This window comes from Bos indicus, chromosome 19, assembly GCF_029378745.1.
Source record: "Bos indicus isolate NIAB-ARS_2022 breed Sahiwal x Tharparkar chromosome 19, NIAB-ARS_B.indTharparkar_mat_pri_1.0, whole genome shotgun sequence".
Classification (NCBI taxonomy): domain Eukaryota; kingdom Metazoa; phylum Chordata; class Mammalia; order Artiodactyla; family Bovidae; genus Bos; species Bos indicus.
The window spans coordinates 52,224,851-52,244,732 of NC_091778.1; the positions used below are offsets into that span (position 1 = coordinate 52,224,851).

General features: G+C 54.3%; 2 protein-coding genes and 1 long non-coding RNA gene across 4 annotated transcripts; 2 read left to right on the forward strand and 1 right to left on the reverse strand.

Moving 5' to 3' along the window:
- Positions 1–4,183: 4,183 nt before the first annotated feature.
- Positions 4,184–9,008, reverse strand: LOC139177610 (uncharacterized). The gene is made up of 2 exons (XR_011562126.1): positions 8,791–9,008; positions 4,184–4,596 (listed from the first exon to the last, which is right to left on the reverse strand). It is a non-coding gene; the product is annotated as an uncharacterized lncRNA (long non-coding RNA).
- On the forward strand, positions 6,013–8,382 carry MYADML2 (myeloid associated differentiation marker like 2). The gene has a single exon (XM_019981991.2). It carries the CDS (start codon positions 6,235–6,237, stop codon positions 7,156–7,158), a length of 924 nt encoding a protein of 307 aa, XP_019837550.2. The 5' UTR covers positions 6,013–6,234; the 3' UTR covers positions 7,159–8,382.
- Positions 9,009–11,107: 2,099 nt separating the features above from the next.
- On the forward strand, positions 11,108–15,818 carry PYCR1 (pyrroline-5-carboxylate reductase 1). Of its 2 annotated transcripts, none has more exons than XM_019982424.2 (8): positions 11,108–11,196; positions 11,621–11,733; positions 11,975–12,045; positions 12,805–12,984; positions 13,235–13,456; positions 13,767–13,859; positions 14,012–14,175; positions 15,006–15,818. In XM_019982424.2, exons 2-8 carry the CDS (start codon positions 11,667–11,669, stop codon positions 15,169–15,171), a joined length of 963 nt encoding a protein of 320 aa, XP_019837983.1. In that variant the 5' UTR covers positions 11,108–11,196; positions 11,621–11,666; the 3' UTR covers positions 15,172–15,818. The 2 variants fall into 2 exon arrangements, with proteins under 2 accessions (XP_019837983.1, XP_070629988.1); XM_070773887.1 differs by having other exon boundaries at positions 11,165–11,189.
- The last annotated feature ends 4,064 nt before the right edge of the window (positions 15,819–19,882 follow it).

Below are 19,882 nucleotides of genomic sequence, written 5' to 3' on the forward strand. Positions count from 1 at the left end.
AACTCACTTAAAATTTTGTTGACATTTCCATAGTACGAGAAGCTGTCAATCCAGAATCACTGTGCTTCTGTAATTGTGACACATTAGCAAAAGCTCAAAAGCAGAAGACATTGTTGCCAAGCAGCACAGTGGCCAACCAGTTGGGAGTCAGTGTCTAGAACCAGAAGCATGGCCCATGCCAGGGTCCAGGGATCCTCACCACGGGTCCAGCCTTGAAGCGCTTCCCTTGACCACGGTGGGGCCCAGAGCTCCCCCGGGGCTTCGTGGGTGGGCAGAACCCGACTGGCAAAGCGAAGAAAGATGACTTTGCTGTGATTTGTTCTCAGATTCTCAAGGCCTCTTTCAGAAAAGAGCTGATACTTTTTTTTTTAATTGAAATACAGTTGATTTACAATGTTGTGCTAGTTTCTGCTGTACAGTAAAGTGATTCAGTTATACATATATGTATGTATTCCTTTTTTATTTACTTTAAATTTGAGGATAATTGCTTAAAATACTTTATTGGGTTTTACTATATACCAACATGTATCAGCCATAGGTATATGTATGTCCCCTCCCTTCTGAACCTCCCTCCCACCTCACACCTGCTCCCACCCCTCTAGGTTGTTAGAGCACCAGATTTGAGCTCCCTGCATCATACAGCAAATTTCTACCGGCTATCTAATTTTATATATGGTTATGTATACCTTTGAAAGCTACTCTTTCCATTTGTCCCACCTTCTCCTTCTTCCTGTGTTTGTAATTCTGTCCTCTATGTGTGTCTCCATTGCTGCTCTACAGAGGGTTAATCAATACCACCTTTCCAGATCCCATATATATGCATTAATGTACGTTATCTGTCTTTCTCTTCCTGACATACTTCACTCTGTATAATAGGCTCTAGGTTCATCCACCTTATCAGAACTGAGTCACATGCATTCCTTTTTATGGCTGAGTGAGATTGTACTGTGTATATGTATCACTGCTTCTTTATCCATTTATCGTTCAATGGATATCTAGCTTGCTTCCATGTCATAGCTGCGATGAACACTGGGGTACGTGTCTTTTTCAATTATCGTTTCCTGAAGGTATAGGCCCAGTAGCAGGATTGTTGGGTCATACGGTAGCTTTATTCCTAGTATTTTTAAGGAATCTCTATACTGTTCTCCTGGGACACGACTGAGCGACTGAACTGAACTGAACTGATACTGTTCTCCATGGTGGCTATATCAATTTGCATTTCCATCAACAGTGCAAGAGGGTTCCCTTTTCTCCACACTCTCTCCAGAATTTATTGTTTGTAGATTTTTTGATCATGGCCATTCTGACTGGTATGAGGTGATACCTCATCATAGTTTTGATTTGCATTTCTCTAATAATGAGCGAGGTTGAGCATCTTTTCAAGTGTTTATTAGCCATCTGTATGTCTTCTCAGGAGAAATGTCTGTTTAGGTCTTTTGCCACTTAAAAAAAAAATTTTTATTGATTCGTTCATTTTTGGCTGTGCTGAGTCTTCTCTTTAGTTGCGGCAAGTGGGGGCTACTCTCTAGCTGCACTGCACGGGCTTCTCATTGCTGTGGTTTCTCTTGTTGTGGAACATGGGCTCTAGGGCATGTGGGCTCTAGAGCACAGGTTCAATAATTGTGGCGCACAACCTTAATTGCTCTGCGGCATGTGGAGTCCTCCCAGATCAGGGATCGAAACTGTCTCTTGCATTAGCAGGCAGATTCTTTACCACTGAGCCACCGGGGAAGCCCCTTCTGCCCACTTTTTGATGGCGTTGTTTGTTTTTCTTGTACGGAGCTGCATGAGCTGCTTGTATATTTTGGAGATTAATCCTTCCTCAGTTGTTCCATGTGATATTATTTCCTCCCATCCTGAGGGCTGTCTTTTCACCTTTTTATAGTTTCCTTTGCTGTGCAAAAGCTTTCAAGTTTGATTAGGCCCCATTTGCTTATTTTTGTTTTTATTTCCATTGCTCTAGGAGGTGAGTGATAAAGGATCTTGCTGTGATTTATGTCATACAGTGTTCTGCCTATGTTTTCTCCTAAGAGTTTTATAGTTTCTGGTCTTTAATCCATTTTGAGTTTATTTTTGTGTACGGTAATAGGAAGTGCTCTAATTTCATTCTTTTACGCATAACTGTCCAGTTTTCCCAGCACCACTTATTGACGAGACCGTCCCTTCTCCATCGTATATTCTTGCCGTCTTTGTCAAAGATAAGGTGCCTATAGGTGCGTGGGCTTTACCTCTGGGCTTTCTGTCTTGTTCCATTGGTCTATATTTCTGTTTTTGTGCCAGTACTATACTGTCTTGATGACTGTATGTATGTATTCTTTTCATTTTCTTTTTCCATTATGGTTTATTACAGGACATTGAATACAATCCCCTGTGGTATACAGTAGGACCTTGCTGTTTGCCTAGGAAGCCCACACGTGGGCACAGCAGTCACTTAAGTGGGTCAGGAAAAGCTGGGCCCAGGAGAGGACTCAAGCCTGGACATAGCTCCCTGGTAGGCCCAAGCCAGATGGCTGATCGCAGTTCTAGGCATACCCATGCAGGCACAGGGTGGCTGCGGGAAGCTGGGCAGCTCAGGCCAAGAGCTTCAGCTTCCTCATGTGGAGAAGGAAAGTAAGGATGCCAAAGGTGGGCATCTTGCTTCCCAGAGAGTTCCAGCATATGGTACTGACTTCGGCTTGACTGGCACCTGAGATTCCCTCACTGAGGTCCCCCCTCCACACCCACACACTGACCCCCATCCCCAGCACAGCACCCACTGCCATGTTCAGCCCTGCAGGCCAGCCACACCAGCCACAGCTCTCGCCTGGTCAGGCCCAGATGAAAGACTCCAGGCTCCGAAGGGCCAATTGGACTTTGAGTGGGGCCAGGTGGAGGGCTAGTTGGCATTCCTGGCACTGTTGGACAGCCACGGACACGGGTCCCAGGATGCCACTTCACCTGGGCTCCATACCCTCACTCAGAACCCGGTGGCCCCAACCACTTTCAGGGAGCTTCTCGGCTGGGCTTCCCAGGATGGTCATGTTGTTGTGCCTCGCCTCTGCCCAGCGTCTGTCAACCCATTTTTCAATTTGGTTTCCCGGCTTCGTTGTGCCAGAAGATGGAGGCACAGTGCAGTGTCTGATTTTGAGGAAGGGGACCAACTTCCTGGGGAGAAGGCCAGTCAGGTGCCTGTCTCACCCGCCACGCCGGCCACAGAGCGCCTGAGAGGCTGCCTCCTACCTGCACAGGTGTGCTGGTATCCCTGAGCACCTGGGGACACCCCAAAGTGCCCAAGGCTTCAGGTACTACAACCTGAACCCTTTTGGTTGGGGGTACGAAGGGAATGGAAACAGGGGCCAAGAGTACTGCAAGGCTGATGCCCCAAGGACAGTTTGTGTGGTCGAGAAATGTGGGCATGTTCACTGTTAGGATTCGCTGAGCTATGAACTTGGGCTGAAGTTTGCACATGTCTGCTTGAGATAAACTAAACCGTCCGCTCTGTGCAAGACTTCCTTCCAGGTTTCTCTGAGCAGGGGGCAGAAGGGTTTGGAACCAGCTTGTCTGTACCCCTGAAGCCTAAGGCCCCGTGCTCCCCTCATTCCCTTGTCCAGGGTCAGGAGCACCTGCTGCGGATGCCTGGAGAGAGGAGGTGGGTTATCCTTCCTAAGGGGCTCCATAAAAAGTTTGCCTGGTGAGACCTCACTGCCCACTCTGCTCCATCGCAGTGTCCAGACACTGTCTGAGGGCCTGCAAACCCTCCGAACAGCGACAGGAATCCTGTGTTTACAATCATGTTGACTGCTCTGGAAACATGGCCAACAATCATGTTGTCGGATGACCAGCACAATTCAGCTTTTAAAGAGGGTGTGTGTTCATGGAGAATGCTGCCCATAAGAAGCATAAAGGGATGCCAGGATGCCTGGGAGAATCACAGGGGCACGAGACATGGACACCACCCCAACCAGATGGTCAAACTTCTTACTCTGGATGTACAGCCATTGTGATTCTCCTGACAGGTGACATCTCCCACATGGTTTTCCTGCCAAGGGCATTTAGCCAGGATCTAAACATGAGGAAACAGACAGAACACGCTGAAAGACCACCAATAAAGCTGCCAGCTGGGGCATTTTAAAAAAATCAGTGTTATGAAATATATTTAAAAGAGAGAGAGAGACTATTCTAGAATAAAGGAAAGTGAGAAACATGACGGCCAAATGCAATGTTTAATTCCAATTAAATCCTGGCACAAAAACTTTAAATGCTGTAAGGTGTATTTCCAGGACAGGTGGGGAAAACTGAAAGACTATGTATGTGCTTAGTTGCTCAGTCTTGTCCAACACTTCACGACCCCATAGACTGTAGCCCATCAGGCTCCTCTGTCCATGGGGATTCTCCAGGCAAGAATAGAGTGGGTTGCCATTTCCTCCTCCAGGGGATCTTCCCAACCCAGGGATCGAACCCAGGTCTCCCTCATTGCAGGCGGATTCTTTACCGACTGAGCCACCAGGGAAGCCCATGACTGTGTATTAGGTGATCATTCTTCAATTTCCCAAGTGTGGCCACTGAATTCAGGTTCTGCAGGAGAACGGCCTCCCTCTTAGGTGTCCATGGAAGTATCTAGTGGAGAATTGTCACATTGCCAGAATTAATGTTATTATTAATTATTAATGGAGGAGGAGAAACAGCATGGACAGGGCAAAATATTAATAATTCTTGAATCTGGGTGAAAGACATATGAGTGTTCATTGTGCTATTTTGAAACTCGTCTGTAAATCTGAAACTTTTCTAAATGGAAAGTTGGGGGAAATACACACAAGACTGTACTTATAATTGTCTCTCTGTGTCAGAAGGGATAGGTTCTAGGACTACCCCCAGTCACACCACCAGGATACCAAAATCCACTGATATCCATGTCCCTTGTATAAAACAGTATAATATTATGCACATCCTCTCGTACACTTTATTTTATTTTTATTTATTTATTGGCCACACCTTGTGGCTTTCAGGATTTAATTCCCCAACCAGGGACTGAACCCAGGGACACGAGAGTGGAAGTGCCATGTTCTAATCAGTTGACCACCAGGTAATTCCTCTCCTCAATACTTTGAATCATCTCTAGGTAACTTATAGTACCTAATAGAAAGTCAATATTCAGGCAACTGAACCCAGGTGATAGAATAGTAGGCAAATTAATTACACTTTTCATGTGTTGATTGGGCCTGAACAAAAACTACTTTCACGGTCAAAATTTGTTTTTCCTTTTCAAAAACATTTCATAGATTTTTAATATTTTACTTCATTTGAATACTTATCGATTTGGCTGTGCTGCCCTAGGTCTGGTTGCGGCGTGCAGGATCTTTAGTTGTGGCACGTGAACTCTTGGCTGCGGTGTGTGGGATCTAGTTCCCCAACCAGGGATCAAACCTGGGCCCCTACATTGAGGAGGCCACAGTCTTAGCCACTGGACCACCAAGGAAGTCCCTCTTGTTAATATTTCAGGCTAAAAATGGGAGAGTTGAGTTTTTCCTAGGATTTTACATGACTAGGAGGATCAAGTAAAAAGTTCCATTATAATCCCCACAAATAAAAGCTAAAACTCAGCCCCCAGGTCAGGGTGAAGAGAATGAGGGTGGGCATCTTCGGGAGGAGGGTCTCCACTCCCCTTCCCCACCACCTCCCAGGAATCAGAGCTGAGTGCTGGCCGAGGGACGAGGACAATGGGGTCCTGACACCATCCCAGCTCTGAACCAAGCCCCGCGGGCCTCCCAGATAGACTGCTGCCTCAGAGTGGCTGCTGTCCTCTTCTCTCTGTGCCCCTCCCCCAGCACTGCTGCCCGAGGCTGCTCGAGCTGGGGTGCCTGGTCCCTTCTGCTCTTTTCCCTCCGCCTCTCCCCCAGCAATGCAGCTGACTGACCGACAGAAGCAGGTGCTTCAGAGGCGGAGGCGGTGCCAGCGGCCAAGGGGTTAATGGCTGGGGCTTGGCGGGACGCAAGGGTCAGATGTCGCTCTGGGATGGGGACAGGCACTCAGGCTGCTATTCCGGGGCTCTGATCCCGGTCGCCTATTTATAGTGCTGGGGGGGGCCTCGGCCCCCCCACATACACACAGGCGGCAGAGAGGCTGCTCTGCTGCAATGTCACCGGCGGCGTCACTGCCACTGCAGGCTGCCGGCACCTGCCACTGCCGCAGGAGACGGAGCCGAGAGAGACCCCAGGGTTTACGGGCACTGTGTGAGGCGAGGACGCGGCCGGCCACATGGGCAGCACCATGGAGCCCCCCGGGGGCGGCTACCTGCACCTGGGTGCCGTGACGTCTCCCGTGGGCACAGCCCGCGTGCTGCAGCTGGTCTTTGGCTGCACCACCTTCAGCCTGGTGGCCCACAGGGGTGGCTTCTCGGGCGTTCAGGGCACCTTCTGCGTGGCAGCCTGGGGTTTCTGCTTTGCGCTCTCCGTCCTGGTGGTGGCCTGCGAGTTCACCCGGCTACACGGCTGTCTGCGCCTGTCCTGGGGAAACTTCACAGCGGCCTTCGCCATGCTCGCCACGCTGCTGTCTGCTACAGCGGCGGTCATCTACCCACTATACTTCACCCGGCTGGAGTGTCCGCCTGAGCCCGAGGGCTGCACAGCCAGGAACTTCCGCCTGGCAGCCAGCGTCTTCGCCGGGCTCCTCTTCTTGGCCTACGCTACGGAGGTGGCCCTGACCCGGGCCCGGCCAGGCCAGGTGGCCAGCTACATGGCCACAGTGTCAGGCCTCCTCAAGATCGTCCAGGCCTTCGTGGCCTGCATCATATTTGGGGCGCTGGTCCATGATAGCCGTTATGGGCGCTACGTGGCCACCCAATGGTGTGTGGCCGTCTACAGCCTTTGCTTCCTGGCCACAGTGGTGGTGGTGATCCTGAGTGTGCTGGGTCACACGGGGGGCCTGGGCTGCCCCTTCGACCGTATGGTGGTGGTGTACACCTTCTTGGCCGTGCTCCTCTACCTCAGCGCTGCAGTGATCTGGCCCGTCTTCTGCTTCGACCCCAAGTATGGTGAGCCTGGGCGGCCCCCCGACTGCCTGAGGGGCAGCTGCCCCTGGGACAGCCAGCTGGTGGTGGCCACCTTCACTTACGTCAACCTGCTCCTCTACGTCGCCGACCTGGCCTACTCCCAGAGGATCCGCTTCGTGCCCACCTTCTAGCATAACAGGTGGCAGCAGCCCACCCACCTCTGCTCTCCAGGGGCTCAGGCATCATGAGAGGACCCAGGTGAACCCAGACCCGTGAGGATGAATTGGAGGGAGGCAGCCAAGAGAGTCATGCCTGGGCTTCTGGCAGTGCTCAGCGGTGCAGCTCAGGGAGGCACAGACAGGGGACAGAGCGGCAGGAGGCCATGAACAGGTCACAGGGGAGGAGTCTCGCCAGGCAACTCCCACTCTATCTCTCTGTCTCTCTCTCGTTCTCTCTCTCTCTCTTTCCATCTCTCTCCATTTCCTGGCATGCCCTCCCTCAGTGCTGGCCCCTGTAACACATGAGAAGCCTTTGAAGCAGGCACTCTTGTGACCCACTATGCAGATGGGGACCTTGAGACCAGGATTACAAAGTTGACCCAAAAGCCCATCAGTGTCTGGAGACCACATCTAGGTTGAGTCACCTAAGTAGAGTTGAAGAGCGACAATTCCCAGAGGTGTGGGAAGGGGTCAGAAGGGAACCCAGGAGAGGGCCAGAGCCAGGTCAGCGGAGGGGTGTGGGAAGCCAGTGCTTCCTCTGGCCTTGGAGGGGGCAGTTTCTGGAACCCTGGAAAGATCCAGACAGATACCTTCCTGCTGGGGTATCTGTGCCGGGACGAGGAGAGGAGCCGGGAACTAGGACCCTGCCTTGCCCACCTCTGGTGGCCACAGCCTCGGAAGCCGAGCAAGGACTCTAGAGTGGTCGCGTAGGGCAGCCTCAGCAAGCTAGAGAGCGCAGGCTTGGAGGGGCCCACAGCGGCCAACAACACTGCTAAGGGCACAGCACTAGGAAGACACTGGGTTCTCACCCACCAGGGAGCCACCGCTGGGCCCCCAGCATCTACCCCGATGTAGCAGCTCCTGCCGTACCTGCCAAGGACCCGGGGGGGCTGGCCTGGGGCAGCCCTGATCCAGAGGAGGACCAGCTTGGGGCAGCCACTGAGACACGAACCTGGGTATCAAGCACCCCCTGGGGCTCAGACCAACGACCTCCGCTCAAGAGTTCCTTTGCCTGGCAGCTGACCACAAGGGCCTGCTGGGGCCACTGCTCTCCACACTCCAGCCAGCTTCTCCCACTCAAGGGCCCAGACTGGGCCAGCTTGGAGCAGACCACTAGCTGCCCAAGCACAGTAGCCGCTCAGCCCGTAGCCTGGCCCAGGGCCTTGAGCAGGAAATAAACACCAACGCTGATTTGCACTGAGTAGTTTCTGCTAAGGGGGTGGTGGCCACCTGCACCTCTTGGGCCATCTGCCACAATGTTCCCAGAGAAGAGCCTAGACTAGACCTGGCTGAGAAAGGAGGCAGCCGTGGCGGGGGAGGGGGGTGCTGGGATACTGGGTGTGTGGGGGGGCAGCCTCCCCAGGAAGTAGTGGGTGACAGCAGGGGAAGATGGGGGTGGGGAGTTCTCAGCACCCCCACCACCACTGCGGTTCCCAGGGGTCTTGGGCATGGCAGTGGGCAGAGGGGCCACTACACTCGTGGTAGCAGAGCCCAAGCAGCTTTTAGGCACAGGGTCCGAGGGCTCCCTGTGCTGGCACCATGCACAGTAAGAGAGACATGGCCTGTCTGCCCACTGGGAAGGGCACACGCACAGGGGTCCTTCACCTGCAGAGGCCCGAGTTTAGCAGCAGATCCAGGAGGGGGCAGGAGCCCCTGTGTCCCGAGGTGTCCCGACGGCTCTGCTGACGAAGGAGGGTGGGGGTTGGAAGCATGTTACTAGGTGACAAAGGCGCCTACGGGCCACACCCTTCTCAGCCCACAGGGAGGCCTTAACAGTTTTCCTTCCTTTTCTAACCCAGTTTCTGAAATGAGTTATCTGTCACACGTCCCCAGTTTGTTCACTGCCCTGTGATCTTCTGCCCCCAAAGCTCCATCCACTCCAAATTTCAAAGGTCCTGAGCGGAGAGACAGAGGGGGAGGAGAGGGGTTCCAGGGCTCAAGATAAGCGTAGCAGATGTCCTCTGTCTCCCAGGAGGCTGCAATGGGGAATGTCCTCATGATATTCACTCCTTGGATCAGAGGACTCTTTCTTTTTGGAGAAAGGAGTTATTTGTTGTTGTCACGCGAAAAACAATACTTTTTAAAGGATGGACTCTGTTCTCTGATGATATGTGCGCGCGTGGGTGCTAAGTCATTTCAGTCACGTCTGACTCTTTGCAACCCCATGGACTGTAGCCCACCAAGCTCCTCTAGCCATAGCATTCTCCAGGCAAGAATACTGGAGGGGGTTGCCATGCCTTCCTCCAGGGGATCTTCCATACCCAGGATGGAACCTGGGTCGCTTGCATTGCAGGCACATTCTTTCCCCACTGAGCCACCTGGGAGGCCCCCTCTCTAATAACATACAGTCAAAACACTGTAGGATCCCCGGCTTCACATCTATGCGTTTGAGTCTGGGCCACTCCCTGAGCAATCCATTTTGGACCGGAACTTACAACAGCTCCTCCCTCAGAGGGTGAGGACTGAACGCCACAATAAACACAAGGAGGCCTGAACATCTGCTGTGTACACGAGCTCACTGCACAGTGGTCTGGTGGTGTCGGTGTTGGTCATTATTATGTCAAGAACTCACAGCCCTGCTTTCTGGGGCTGCTGCTGCTCCTGCTGTTAAGTCGCTTCAGTCGTGTCTGACTCTGTGCCACCCCATAGACAGCAGCCCACCAGGCTCTGCCGTCCCTCGGATTCTCCAGGCAAGAACACTGGAGTGGGTTGCCATTTCTTTCTCCAATGCATGAAAGTGAAGTCGCTCAGTCGTGTCCGACTCTTCGCTTTCTGGGGCACAAACATCCAAATACACTGAAATTACATTTCAGAACAGCTTGTCATCATTTAAGATACAAAACCAAAAAAAAAAAAAAAAAAAGCAGGGGAGGGGATGGGTTGTTAATGAGAATCGCTAATTACGTTTGCTCTTAACTTTGCTGCTGACTGGGACTCCAGACTATTCTGAACCCCAAAAGCAGGCTCAGTTCAAATGAGCCCTGAGCATGTCCTTCACAAAGATAACTAGAAATCTTTTGAGAATCTTTTGAGAATCCAGGGCCAAAAGATTTCATGGACCCTGCAGACAAGATGTCAAGAGACATGGGGTGCTCTGTGGGAACTTGGGCCATTAGGAGGTCATCTTCCTCTGTCTTCTGGTTGACCACTACCCACCCTGAGAGCCTGTTTGGGGAGGGTCACGGTGGTAATAGGCCAGTGACCCCCAGGGCCATGTAGTTTTAAAAGGGCGCCTGAGCCTGAGACTAACAGAGGGGAAACTAGTGGGTAAGGAAGGGGTACAGATCTCAGGGGGAGGGACCTGGACTTCCCAGGTGCCTCCCAGTTTTGAGATTCTGAGAAAGCCCGGGGCTGTCTCTCCAGTTTCCACACCTCCGGATACAATTAAAAAAAAAAAATTTAAGTGACAAAATACAGTATCAAAATAGTGTTATACCTTAAATGCTATTTGATAAATTGTTTTCAATCCCCCCTTCCCGAAAATAAAGCAAGAAGCCTAGCAAGTAATTAAAAAAAAAAAAAAAGGCATTACAAGAAAGAAAGGAAAAAATCCTAGCTAGTTGTACTCTTCCATACTCGATAATCAAGTTAATAACATGTCTGGACTCAGCGAGCAAGAGCCGCGTCCGTGTTCAATCTACAGGGCCCCAAGAGGGGAGCCGAAACCCAGGGCCGCTCTTTGAGAACCCGGCTGCTGCCGCCCCTCCCCCGCTGCTCTCGGTCCTCAAGCGCGGTCCGGGTTCGGGTGGGTAAGGGTTCAGAGCCCGGGCTGGGGGTAGCGGGGTGCGGGTTCTCAAGCGCGGGGTCGACAGGGCCTAGGGGGCGGGGGCGGGGGCGGGGGGCCGGGGCGAGAGGATGATGCAACGGCCCCTCGGCACCTCCCGCGCCCCTGGATTGGCCGGCTCCAGGGCGGCCGCGCCGCGGATTGGCTGGGGCGGCGGAGGTGGGGCCCCCGGGAGTGGGTGCCGCGTGGCGGGCGCGGCGGTGCAGACTGGGGGCGACACGTACGGGGTAACTGGGTTATCGGGGGCCAGGCTGAAGTCGGGCTTGGGCGGGCGGTGGTACTGCGGGAGGGAAATGTGGGTCCGTGCCCTCGCCTTCGGCCTGGAGGGGGCTCGGACCTGGGGAGGTGTGGGCGTGGGGAGGGGATTCGGGCGCGGGTGCGTCGGGGCGCAGATGATTCGTCTCCCCACCCCAAGCAGCTGCGACCTCTTCCGGAGGCGGGCGCGCCTCTCCCTGCTCCCTGTGTCCGGGACCCTCGGGAACCGATCGGGAAGCCGCGGTGGGCGGGGCACCGGAGTAGGGGAGAGTTAGACCGGCTGAAATAGGGCGGGTGCGGGGGGACTCCCGGTGGCGGTGGAGTGGCCAGAGCTGGCACTGTCTGCCTAAGTTCTTGGGCTGGATTCTGCCCCATCGTCCCGCCTTGTTCTTGCAGAGCCGGTGCCAGCTGAGAGGGCGGTGGGCGCAGACCTCGAGACACTATGAGCGTGGGCTTCATCGGGGCTGGCCAGTTGGCCTTTGCGCTGGCCAAGGGCTTCACAGCAGCAGGTAGGCTCTACAGCCAGGAAAGGACAAACGTAAGAGGGTGGGCGGTTACCCTTCTCCAGGCTGGGAGGGAGTCCGAATAATATGCCTCCTTTGAGCCCTGTGGGAAACGGTAGCCTTGGGAAGTTTGGAGTAAGGCGATGGTTGCTGTTTTACCCTGGGGTGGGGGGATTTCTGTTCTTCCTGGGATGTGGGGGAGGGATGCCAGGCCTGGCCTTGAGGGAGGGACTCTTGACTCCTGCAGGTGTTGTTGCTGCCCACAAGATAATGGCCAGTTCTCCAGACATGGACCTGGCCACCGTTTCTGCCCTCAGGGTAGGTGCAGGGTTGGAGGGTGACTGGGAGGCTGTCCCTCAGGAGGTTAGTCAGTATTTCTGGAAGCCAGTGTGTGACAGCCTTGACCCTGGAAGACTAGGAGTAGGGGCCCCAGTGGGCGGCACCATGCCGCAGTCCCCCATACCAATGAGAAGAGGGTCCCTGGGCAAGACTATCTTAAAGACTCTGCCTCTTGGACTACAGATGGCTTCCCTCCCTCAGCTCTTGGGACCTTCGTCGGGCACATGTGCAGCTGGTGGGGAAAGGGTGCTGGTCAGGAATGCGGTTCCCTTAGTGGAGCCCCCACAAGGGGTCACAGTCACAGTGTGGGGGCCAGGACAGACATCCAAGGGCTGAACACAGCTTCAGTTTGCCATGGCTGAGTGATGGCTCCAAGGGTGCTGGCAGGTTCCCAGCTTAAGACTACTATCTACAGCACTACTCACACCTGGAGGGCACAGGGCAGGGGTCTAGGGGCTGCAGACCCAGGTGGGCTGGGCCTGGACTGCGGGCAGTTTCCCTCTTCCGCCCACTAAAGGGTTACCTTTCAGAGCAGAATGCTTCCTCCACCTTGGGGTGGGAGTGGCAGTTAGAGAATGTCAGCGCCCCATGCCCTGAGCCGCTAGCCCTGCCATGCTGACATTTCCAGAATCCTCTATGATGAGGGGCTTTGTGAGGGGCTTTTGGCCTGGGGGCGGACACTGGGGGGGCCAGCCAGCCACGAATCACAGGCTGAGCCTTCCTGGGCACTCCCTGCAGAAGATGGGGGTGAACCTCACGCATCACAACAAGGAGACCGTGCAGCACAGCGACGTGCTCTTCCTGGCCGTGAAGCCACACATCATCCCCTTCATCCTGGATGAGATCGCCGCCAACATTGAGGCTCGGCACATCGTGGTGTCCTGTGCAGCCGGTGTCACCATCAGCTCCATTGAGAAGGTGGGCATCGCGGCTCAAGGCTGGCTCGAGGGTTTGGAGATGGGGCAGATGTGTGCGCTACAGAGGGCTTAGGAGTCCTAGCCTGCTCCACACCTGGGGTCCCCCACCTGTGAAGTGGGTGCATTGGTGCAGCCCATAGAGCTCAGGAAGTGTTCGGTTGGGTGAATTGGGTGAGAACATTCACACCCACATCCAGCACAGCCCACAGGGCAAGGGGCCGGGATGGATACACAGCTGGTTTCTCCTCCAGAAGCTGACGGCGTTCCAGCCAGCTCCCAAAGTCATCCGCTGCATGACCAACACGCCGGTCGTGGTGCGGGAAGGGGCCACAGTGTATGCCACAGGCACCCATGCCCAGGTGGAGGACGGCAGGCTCCTGGAGCAGCTCATGAGCAGCGTGGGCTTCTGCACGGAGGTGGAGGAGGACCTGATTGATGCCGTCACAGGGCTCAGTGGCAGTGGCCCAGCCTATGTGAGAACTGGGGAGGGGCAGGGGCAAGTAGGCGGTTCCCAGGACCTGAGGGCATGTCTCCCCATCTTCCACCCTCCTCCTTGCTCTGGACTCCTGCGGGCAGAGCTACTGCAGACCCACCGCACACGGTGGTTCCCACCTATTGCCCACCAACTCGGTCATTCACACAGCAGCTGTTTATAGAGCTCTGGCCAGGCAGTGGGTAGGGCACGGGGAGCCATGAGGTTCCCTGGGGTTGTTGTCCTAAGCAGTGCATTGAGGAAAATGAGAATGGGCCTGGGACAGTGGCTTAAACGCTTTCTCCCTGCAGGCATTCACAGCCCTGGACGCACTGGCTGATGGAGGTGTGAAGATGGGACTTCCAAGACGCCTGGCAGTCCGCCTCGGGGCCCAGGCTCTGCTGGTTAGTGTTTTTTCTGACCCTCTGGTGGGGGCCACTCCTTGCCAGGACCAAGACTGGTGCATTGGGGCGGATGGGTGGAGAGTCAGTGGGTGTGGCTGGGATGGGGTGGGGGCAGTACCTTCACAACCTTCAGACCCTCTGTCTGGCTTTAGGGGGCTGCCAAGATGCTACTGGACTCTGAACAGCACCCAGGCCAACTCAAGGACAACGTCTGCTCACCAGGCGGGGCCACGATCCATGCGTTGCACGTGCTGGAGAGTGGGGGCTTTCGCTCGCTGCTCATCAAGGCCGTGGAGGCCTCCTGCACCCGCACACGGTGGGCCTCAGCCACTGCCCACCCACTCTGTCACTGGCTCAGCAGATGGTTATTGAGCTTTGACCTGGCAGTGGGCAGGGCACGGGGAGCCCTGGGGTTGCAGTGTACAGCATCTCTCACCATCCCCATCATGCTGTGAGGAGGCGCTGCCTCCCGGGCCCAGGCTGTGCTCCTCATTGTTTCATCACTTGTGGCCTTTTGACCGGGGTGGTCATCCAAGCCAGGGAGGCAGACCAGGAGGAAATCTCTGTGGGGCTGATGATACCACCTTCCTCTTGGCCTTGCGGGGAGAGTGAGAGATGCGCGGGAGGTACTGGCACAACATCAGCGTGGTCAGTGAAAGCTGAAAGAGCAGGGGACAGACACGGTGTGGCATCTTGGCTCAGAGTTCCTGTTGCAAGTTCAGGACTGCAGGATGGACAGGACTGTTTCTCAGCATCCTACCTGCCCTCCAGTCCAAGCCCCCAGGCTTCTCTACCCCTGTCTGACAGTGACGCTAGAACATAGCATTGCCCTCTGGGTGCCAGACTGCAAGGGAGGCAGATGAGGCCCGTGTCCCGTGCTCCGGGCTAGGAGGGCTCCGTGACTCAGGTGCTGCTGGTAGATTTGGTGACCCTGAGCTGACCTGAATGGGGTGAGCGGCAGATGGATGGCAGTGTAGGGGAGGGGTCGCTGGCAAAGGGCATTGCAGGGACAAAGGCCCTGAGGTAGGAGTGACAGCGCAGCAGCTCCCTGCTGGAAGCCATGGACTTCCTCCCACTTCCCTCTTGGGCCCCTGAGCTTGGAAGGAGGTGGGGCCCTGGACGAATCCCTCCTCACTGTCTCCCCAGAGAGCTGCAGTCCATGGCCGACCAGGAGAAGGTCTCACCAGCTGCCATCAAGAAAACCATCCTGGACAAGGTGAAACTGGACTCCCCTCCCGGCACCTCGCTGGCCCCTTCTGGCCACTCCAAGCTGCTGCCCCGCAGCATGGCCCCAGCAGGCAAACAGGACTGAGGGGTCGAGCCTGCCTGTGGGCCACTCTCCACCTTCTCCTGGGCTCACAGCTCTTGCGCTGGGAGTATCTAGCCCCAGGCTACACAGGGTGTCCTCACGCTGATCCACACTGCCCATGGCTTGGTCCACTCGGACCCGCGAGTCATAGCCGGGGACGGGGCACATCACCTCCCAGTGGGAACCTCCATGGTCCCCCAAGCGTGTCCTGGTCCAAAACAAGGATTCTCTGGCCTCAGCCTCCTGATTCATCCGTCCCCAAACCACGTCAGGACCACCTTCCTCCAAAGCTCAGGAGGCTTGAGGGGGCTTTACTCTCCCCCCTCAGCATTAGCTGGCTTCAGCTTGAGTACAAAGGTCAAGGCCCCACCCCTCCCCACCCCCACCACGAAGGCCCACCCAAGGAGAGCATCTGCCCTTTCCCCACTCACCTTTCCTCAGTGTGGGAAGGACCTGAGGGTCCCCGACATCCTGCAGAAGAGCCCATGGTTCTTGGCCAGCAGGACATTTGAGAAAAAGGGTCTTCAGTCGGTTGGACTTCTGAGGCCCCAACACTCACGCCATCATCTCCCTTTCCTAGCCTGACCCACAGACGCTGTCAGCTCTGTCTCTTAACTTTTTAGGATAAATAAATTGGTTTCCAGCCCCAATGCCTGGACTTGCAACTTTGTCCCCTCGTGGGGAGGGAGGCTCCCACCTGTGCCAGAGGGTCATTGCTGTCTGGTATAACATTGAAGTCTGGCCAACCACATGCCCAGAGCCCTACATTCCAAGGCAGCCAGCCTGGCTGGTGGGGCTGAGCCTTCCAGTGAGCAGAGCGCAAGGCGGCTTCTGGGGAAAGTCACTAGAGGCATGACTGGAAGCTGGTACCATAGCTGGTCTTGGCAGGCCCTGCTGTGGCGGGGAGGGGTACCAGCCTCAGCACTCTGCACCTCTTGGTTTGGTGGAGGCTGGTGGAGACAGATGTCTCCCCAGCTCACCCAGGCAAGGCCAAGGGCAGATAAGGAAGAAGCCCCTTAGGAACATGTGTTAGAGTTCTTCAGAGGAATAACCAGTAGGAGATGGCTTATATATATATATATATATATATATATATATAAATAACAGGATTTATCATGTTTTATATATGTTGCAAAACTCATATCATATGATTTATCATGAGAAATTGGCTCACAATTATGGAGTCAAGCAGGCAGGTTGGAGACCCACAGAGAACCAGTATTTCAATTTGAAGGCCATCAGGCAGGGCGAACTGACGTAGACAGGTGAGGTCTGAAGTGGTCTGATGGACAATTCTGTCTTACTCTGCAGAGAGTCAGTCTTCTATTCAGGCCTTCAACTGCTTCAGTGATGCACACCCACATAAGGAGGGCAATCTGCTTTATTGATTAAAATGTTAATTTGGTCTAATGTTGAAGTCTACTGATGTACATGTTACAAAAATACCCTCACAGAAGTAGTATCTGATCACCCCACGGCCCAGTCAGGTTGACTTAAAATTATCCATCATCAGAGGCCCACAAGATCAGAGGAGCTGGTGAGGGTCAGAACCTTTTCTGGGGCCAAGAGGGCTCACATTTGTTTGATGAACAGTTACTGAGCATGAAGACAAGGCCCCTTGCCTCCAGAGGTTCACTATCACACACACGTGAGTGAGTATGTCAGAGGAGCAAGACGGGGCATCTGTAGGGTGTTGGTGGGGGGGCACCCAGGTGAAGCGATGGGTCCTGGGAGGGTGAGGGGAGGGGATCAGGAGAGCCCCTGGGCAGAGGTTTTCCAGGAACCGCATTGCAAGGTCTCAGCTCTGGTTCATTTCTTTCCCCTGGGCCCACTTAGGACCAAAGCCCTGTGCAAATGTGGTGGGTAGAGGGAGCACTCTGGGGACAAGGACATGGCCTTCCAAATCTATGGGAGACAGAAAAAACAGTTAAGGGGCAAGACTACAGCAGTTAGGGCTTCCCTGGTGGCTCAGTTGTAAAGAATCTGCCTGCCAATGAAGGAGACACAGGAGACTCAGGTTCGATCCCTGGGTTGGGAAGATCGCCTGGAAGAGGAAATGGCAACCCACTTCAGCATTCTTGCTTGGAAAATGCCACAGACAGAGGAGCCTGGTGGGCTACAGACCATAGGGTCGCAAAGAGTCGGACACAACTGAGCACGCACGCTCACGAGGGGCGAGGTTACATTCCCTCGTCCCTGTCAGGGTGGCCTCCAGAGTCCCAGTCATTCCCCACGTACCAAGTGCCCAAGGCCCTCTTGAGGCCTGGAGTCCCTGCAGGGGCCCCCTAGGGCATGAGCCCCTGGCATCTCATGCTGGTGGGTAGAAGCATGAGTGGGCTATGGGCCTCACCTGGCAGAGTAATTGACAGTGCGGGGAGACCCTGGCACCATCCCTCTGGGGGAAATGTGTCCTGGACGAGATGGTCCCACAGACTGCACATCTGCCCAGGACCAAAGCTTCTCCTTGACTGTTCCCTTCAAGTCAAGGTCAGTCTCGCTGTTGGAGCGCCTCCTGTGTGTCAGGTGTCTACCAATAAGATGAGGAGGTCTTGCTGCTTCCACACGTGCCCTGGTCTGGGGTTTGGAGAAAGCCAGAAGGTGGTTCCAAAGTAAGGAATCACCCGTGGCAGCCTCGGAGGAGGCACAGGGATCCAGACGAACTTTGCAACAAGCTTTGTGCTACCCCGTGAAGAACACACTGGGTTTCAGCCAGCAGGTCTGTGAACCTTGATTCCAACCACCAAAGGCCAGAGATGGGGAAGTGTGGCAGAGCCACACAGGCCCGAGAAGGGATGTGATGTGGGGAGAATGCTATGAGGTGTTTGGTATCCTGCAGGAAGTGACACCTGTGGAAATCCCTGCAAGTATGAGCAGACCTAAGCAGAGCAGGACAGAAGAAGAGCCTGCAGCTGGTGGTGAGGATGCGAGAGGTCCAAGAAGACCTCTTTCTTGGCCTCAGAGGCAAGTCTTTGTGGTCTAGTAGATTAAGAGTTGAGGGTGGGATTTCCCTGGTGGTCCAGTGAGTTAAGAATCCACCTGCCAAAGCAGGGGATGTGGGTTTAGTCCCTGGTCCAGGAAGATTCCACATACTGTGGGGCAACTTAGCCTGTGTCCACAACTACTGAGGCTGTGTTCTAGAGCCCAAGAGTCACAACTACAGAGCCCGCACATCTAGAGCCTGTGCTGTACAATGAGAGGCCACTGCAATAAGAAGCCCTCACTTGCCGCAACTAGAGAAAAACCCACACAATGAAGGCCCAGCGCGATCAAAAATTTAAAAAAAATTAAAGAAAAGAGTTGAGGGCTTTAGAAGTCTCTCCCTGGGTATAATAAGGCCCTATAATCTGTGAGACTCAGGCTACACCCAGTGCAGCGGGACACGCCTTGCCCTTAAAGAACACAGACAGGATGATAAGACAACCACGTGCTGCTGCTGCTGCTGCTAAGTCACTTCAGTCGTGTCCGACTCTGTGCGACCCCACAGACGGAAGCCCACCAGGCTCCCCCGTCCCTGGGATTCTCCAGGCAAGAACACTGGAGTGGATTGCCATTTCCTCCTCCAATGCATGAAAGTGAAAAGTGAAAGGGAAGTTGCTCAGTCGTGTCCGACTCTTAGCGACCCCAAGGACTGCAGCCCACCAGGCTCCTCCATCCATGGGATTTTCCAGGCAAGAATACTGGAGTGGGGTGCCATGTTGCTGCTGCTGCTGCTAAGTCGCTTCAGTCGTGTCCGACTCTGTGCGACCCCATAGATGGCAGCCCACAAGACACCACCGTCCCTGGGATTCTCCAGGCAAGAACACTGGAGTGGATTGCCATTTCCTCCTCCAATGCATGAAAGTGAAAAGTGAAAGTGAAGTCGCTCAGTCATGTCCGACTCTTAGAGACCCCAAGGACTGCAGCCTACTAGGCTTCTCCATCCATGGGATTTTCCAGGCAAGAGTACTGGAGTGGGTCGCCACCCATTTCCCTTGTTTCTTACAGAACCGGTCTAATTGTAGAACAGTATTATACTTAAGAGACCCTCCAACTGGCCATTGTTCGCCGTCCTCCAATGGATACTGTGGCCATGCAGTATCACATAGGAAGATCAGGTGTGTCTTTAAGCCCTGGGGATCAAATCTATCCCAGGTTTTCAGGATACAGTTCAAAGGAGTGAGGCTGGAATTGTTAGCTCCCATCTTGTCCTGAAGGATCCAAAGTAGGTGACTGCAAAGTAGGTCCTGTGGATTCTGAGGGAATTAGAGTCTGGGAGAGAGAGCTGCTGACAGCTTGATGTCTCCTGGCTTTGGGGGCCTCCTGGGTTGGCCTCCATTATTCATTCAGCAGCACTGAATCCCCCTGAGGACAGGCAACTTCTCACTCATCCTTCTTTCAGCTCACCTGATCCCTCTGACCTGCCTGGCAGGGTAGGTCCCCCTTCCTGGCTTTACACTTGAGAAGGTAAATCCAAAACTTCAAAGTAGAAATTGAATCCCTTCAATTTCCCGTCTGCCTTTTGTCACCTTTTTCTCTGGGAATTTTGAAGAGCTGTGAGAACTTACAGAAAGTTCAGGAGCAGACATGGACCGGTGACCTGAGCTCCAGGCAGATGCTGATGAAACAGTAAAGGAAAGGTACAATTCCTACGTCAACTGTTAATTCAACAGATGTTTACCCCTCACTCACTCTGAGCCAGATGTGTTCCAGGGACCGCCTGAGTCCTTGTGAGGTC

Coding starts and splice junctions, on each gene's coding strand:
- MYADML2 (XM_019981991.2), top strand. CDS start 6,235: ATGGGCAGCACCATGGAGCCCCCCGGGGGCGGCTACCTGCACCTGGGT.
- PYCR1 (XM_019982424.2), top strand. CDS start 11,667: ATGAGCGTGGGCTTCATCGGGGCTGGCCAGTTGGCCTTTGCGCTGGCC. Junction 11,734..11,974: donor CAAGGGCTTCACAGCAGCAG/GTAGGCTCTACA, acceptor TGACTCCTGCAG/GTGTTGTTGCTGCCCACAAG. Junction 12,046..12,804: donor CCACCGTTTCTGCCCTCAGG/GTAGGTGCAGGG, acceptor CACTCCCTGCAG/AAGATGGGGGTGAACCTCAC.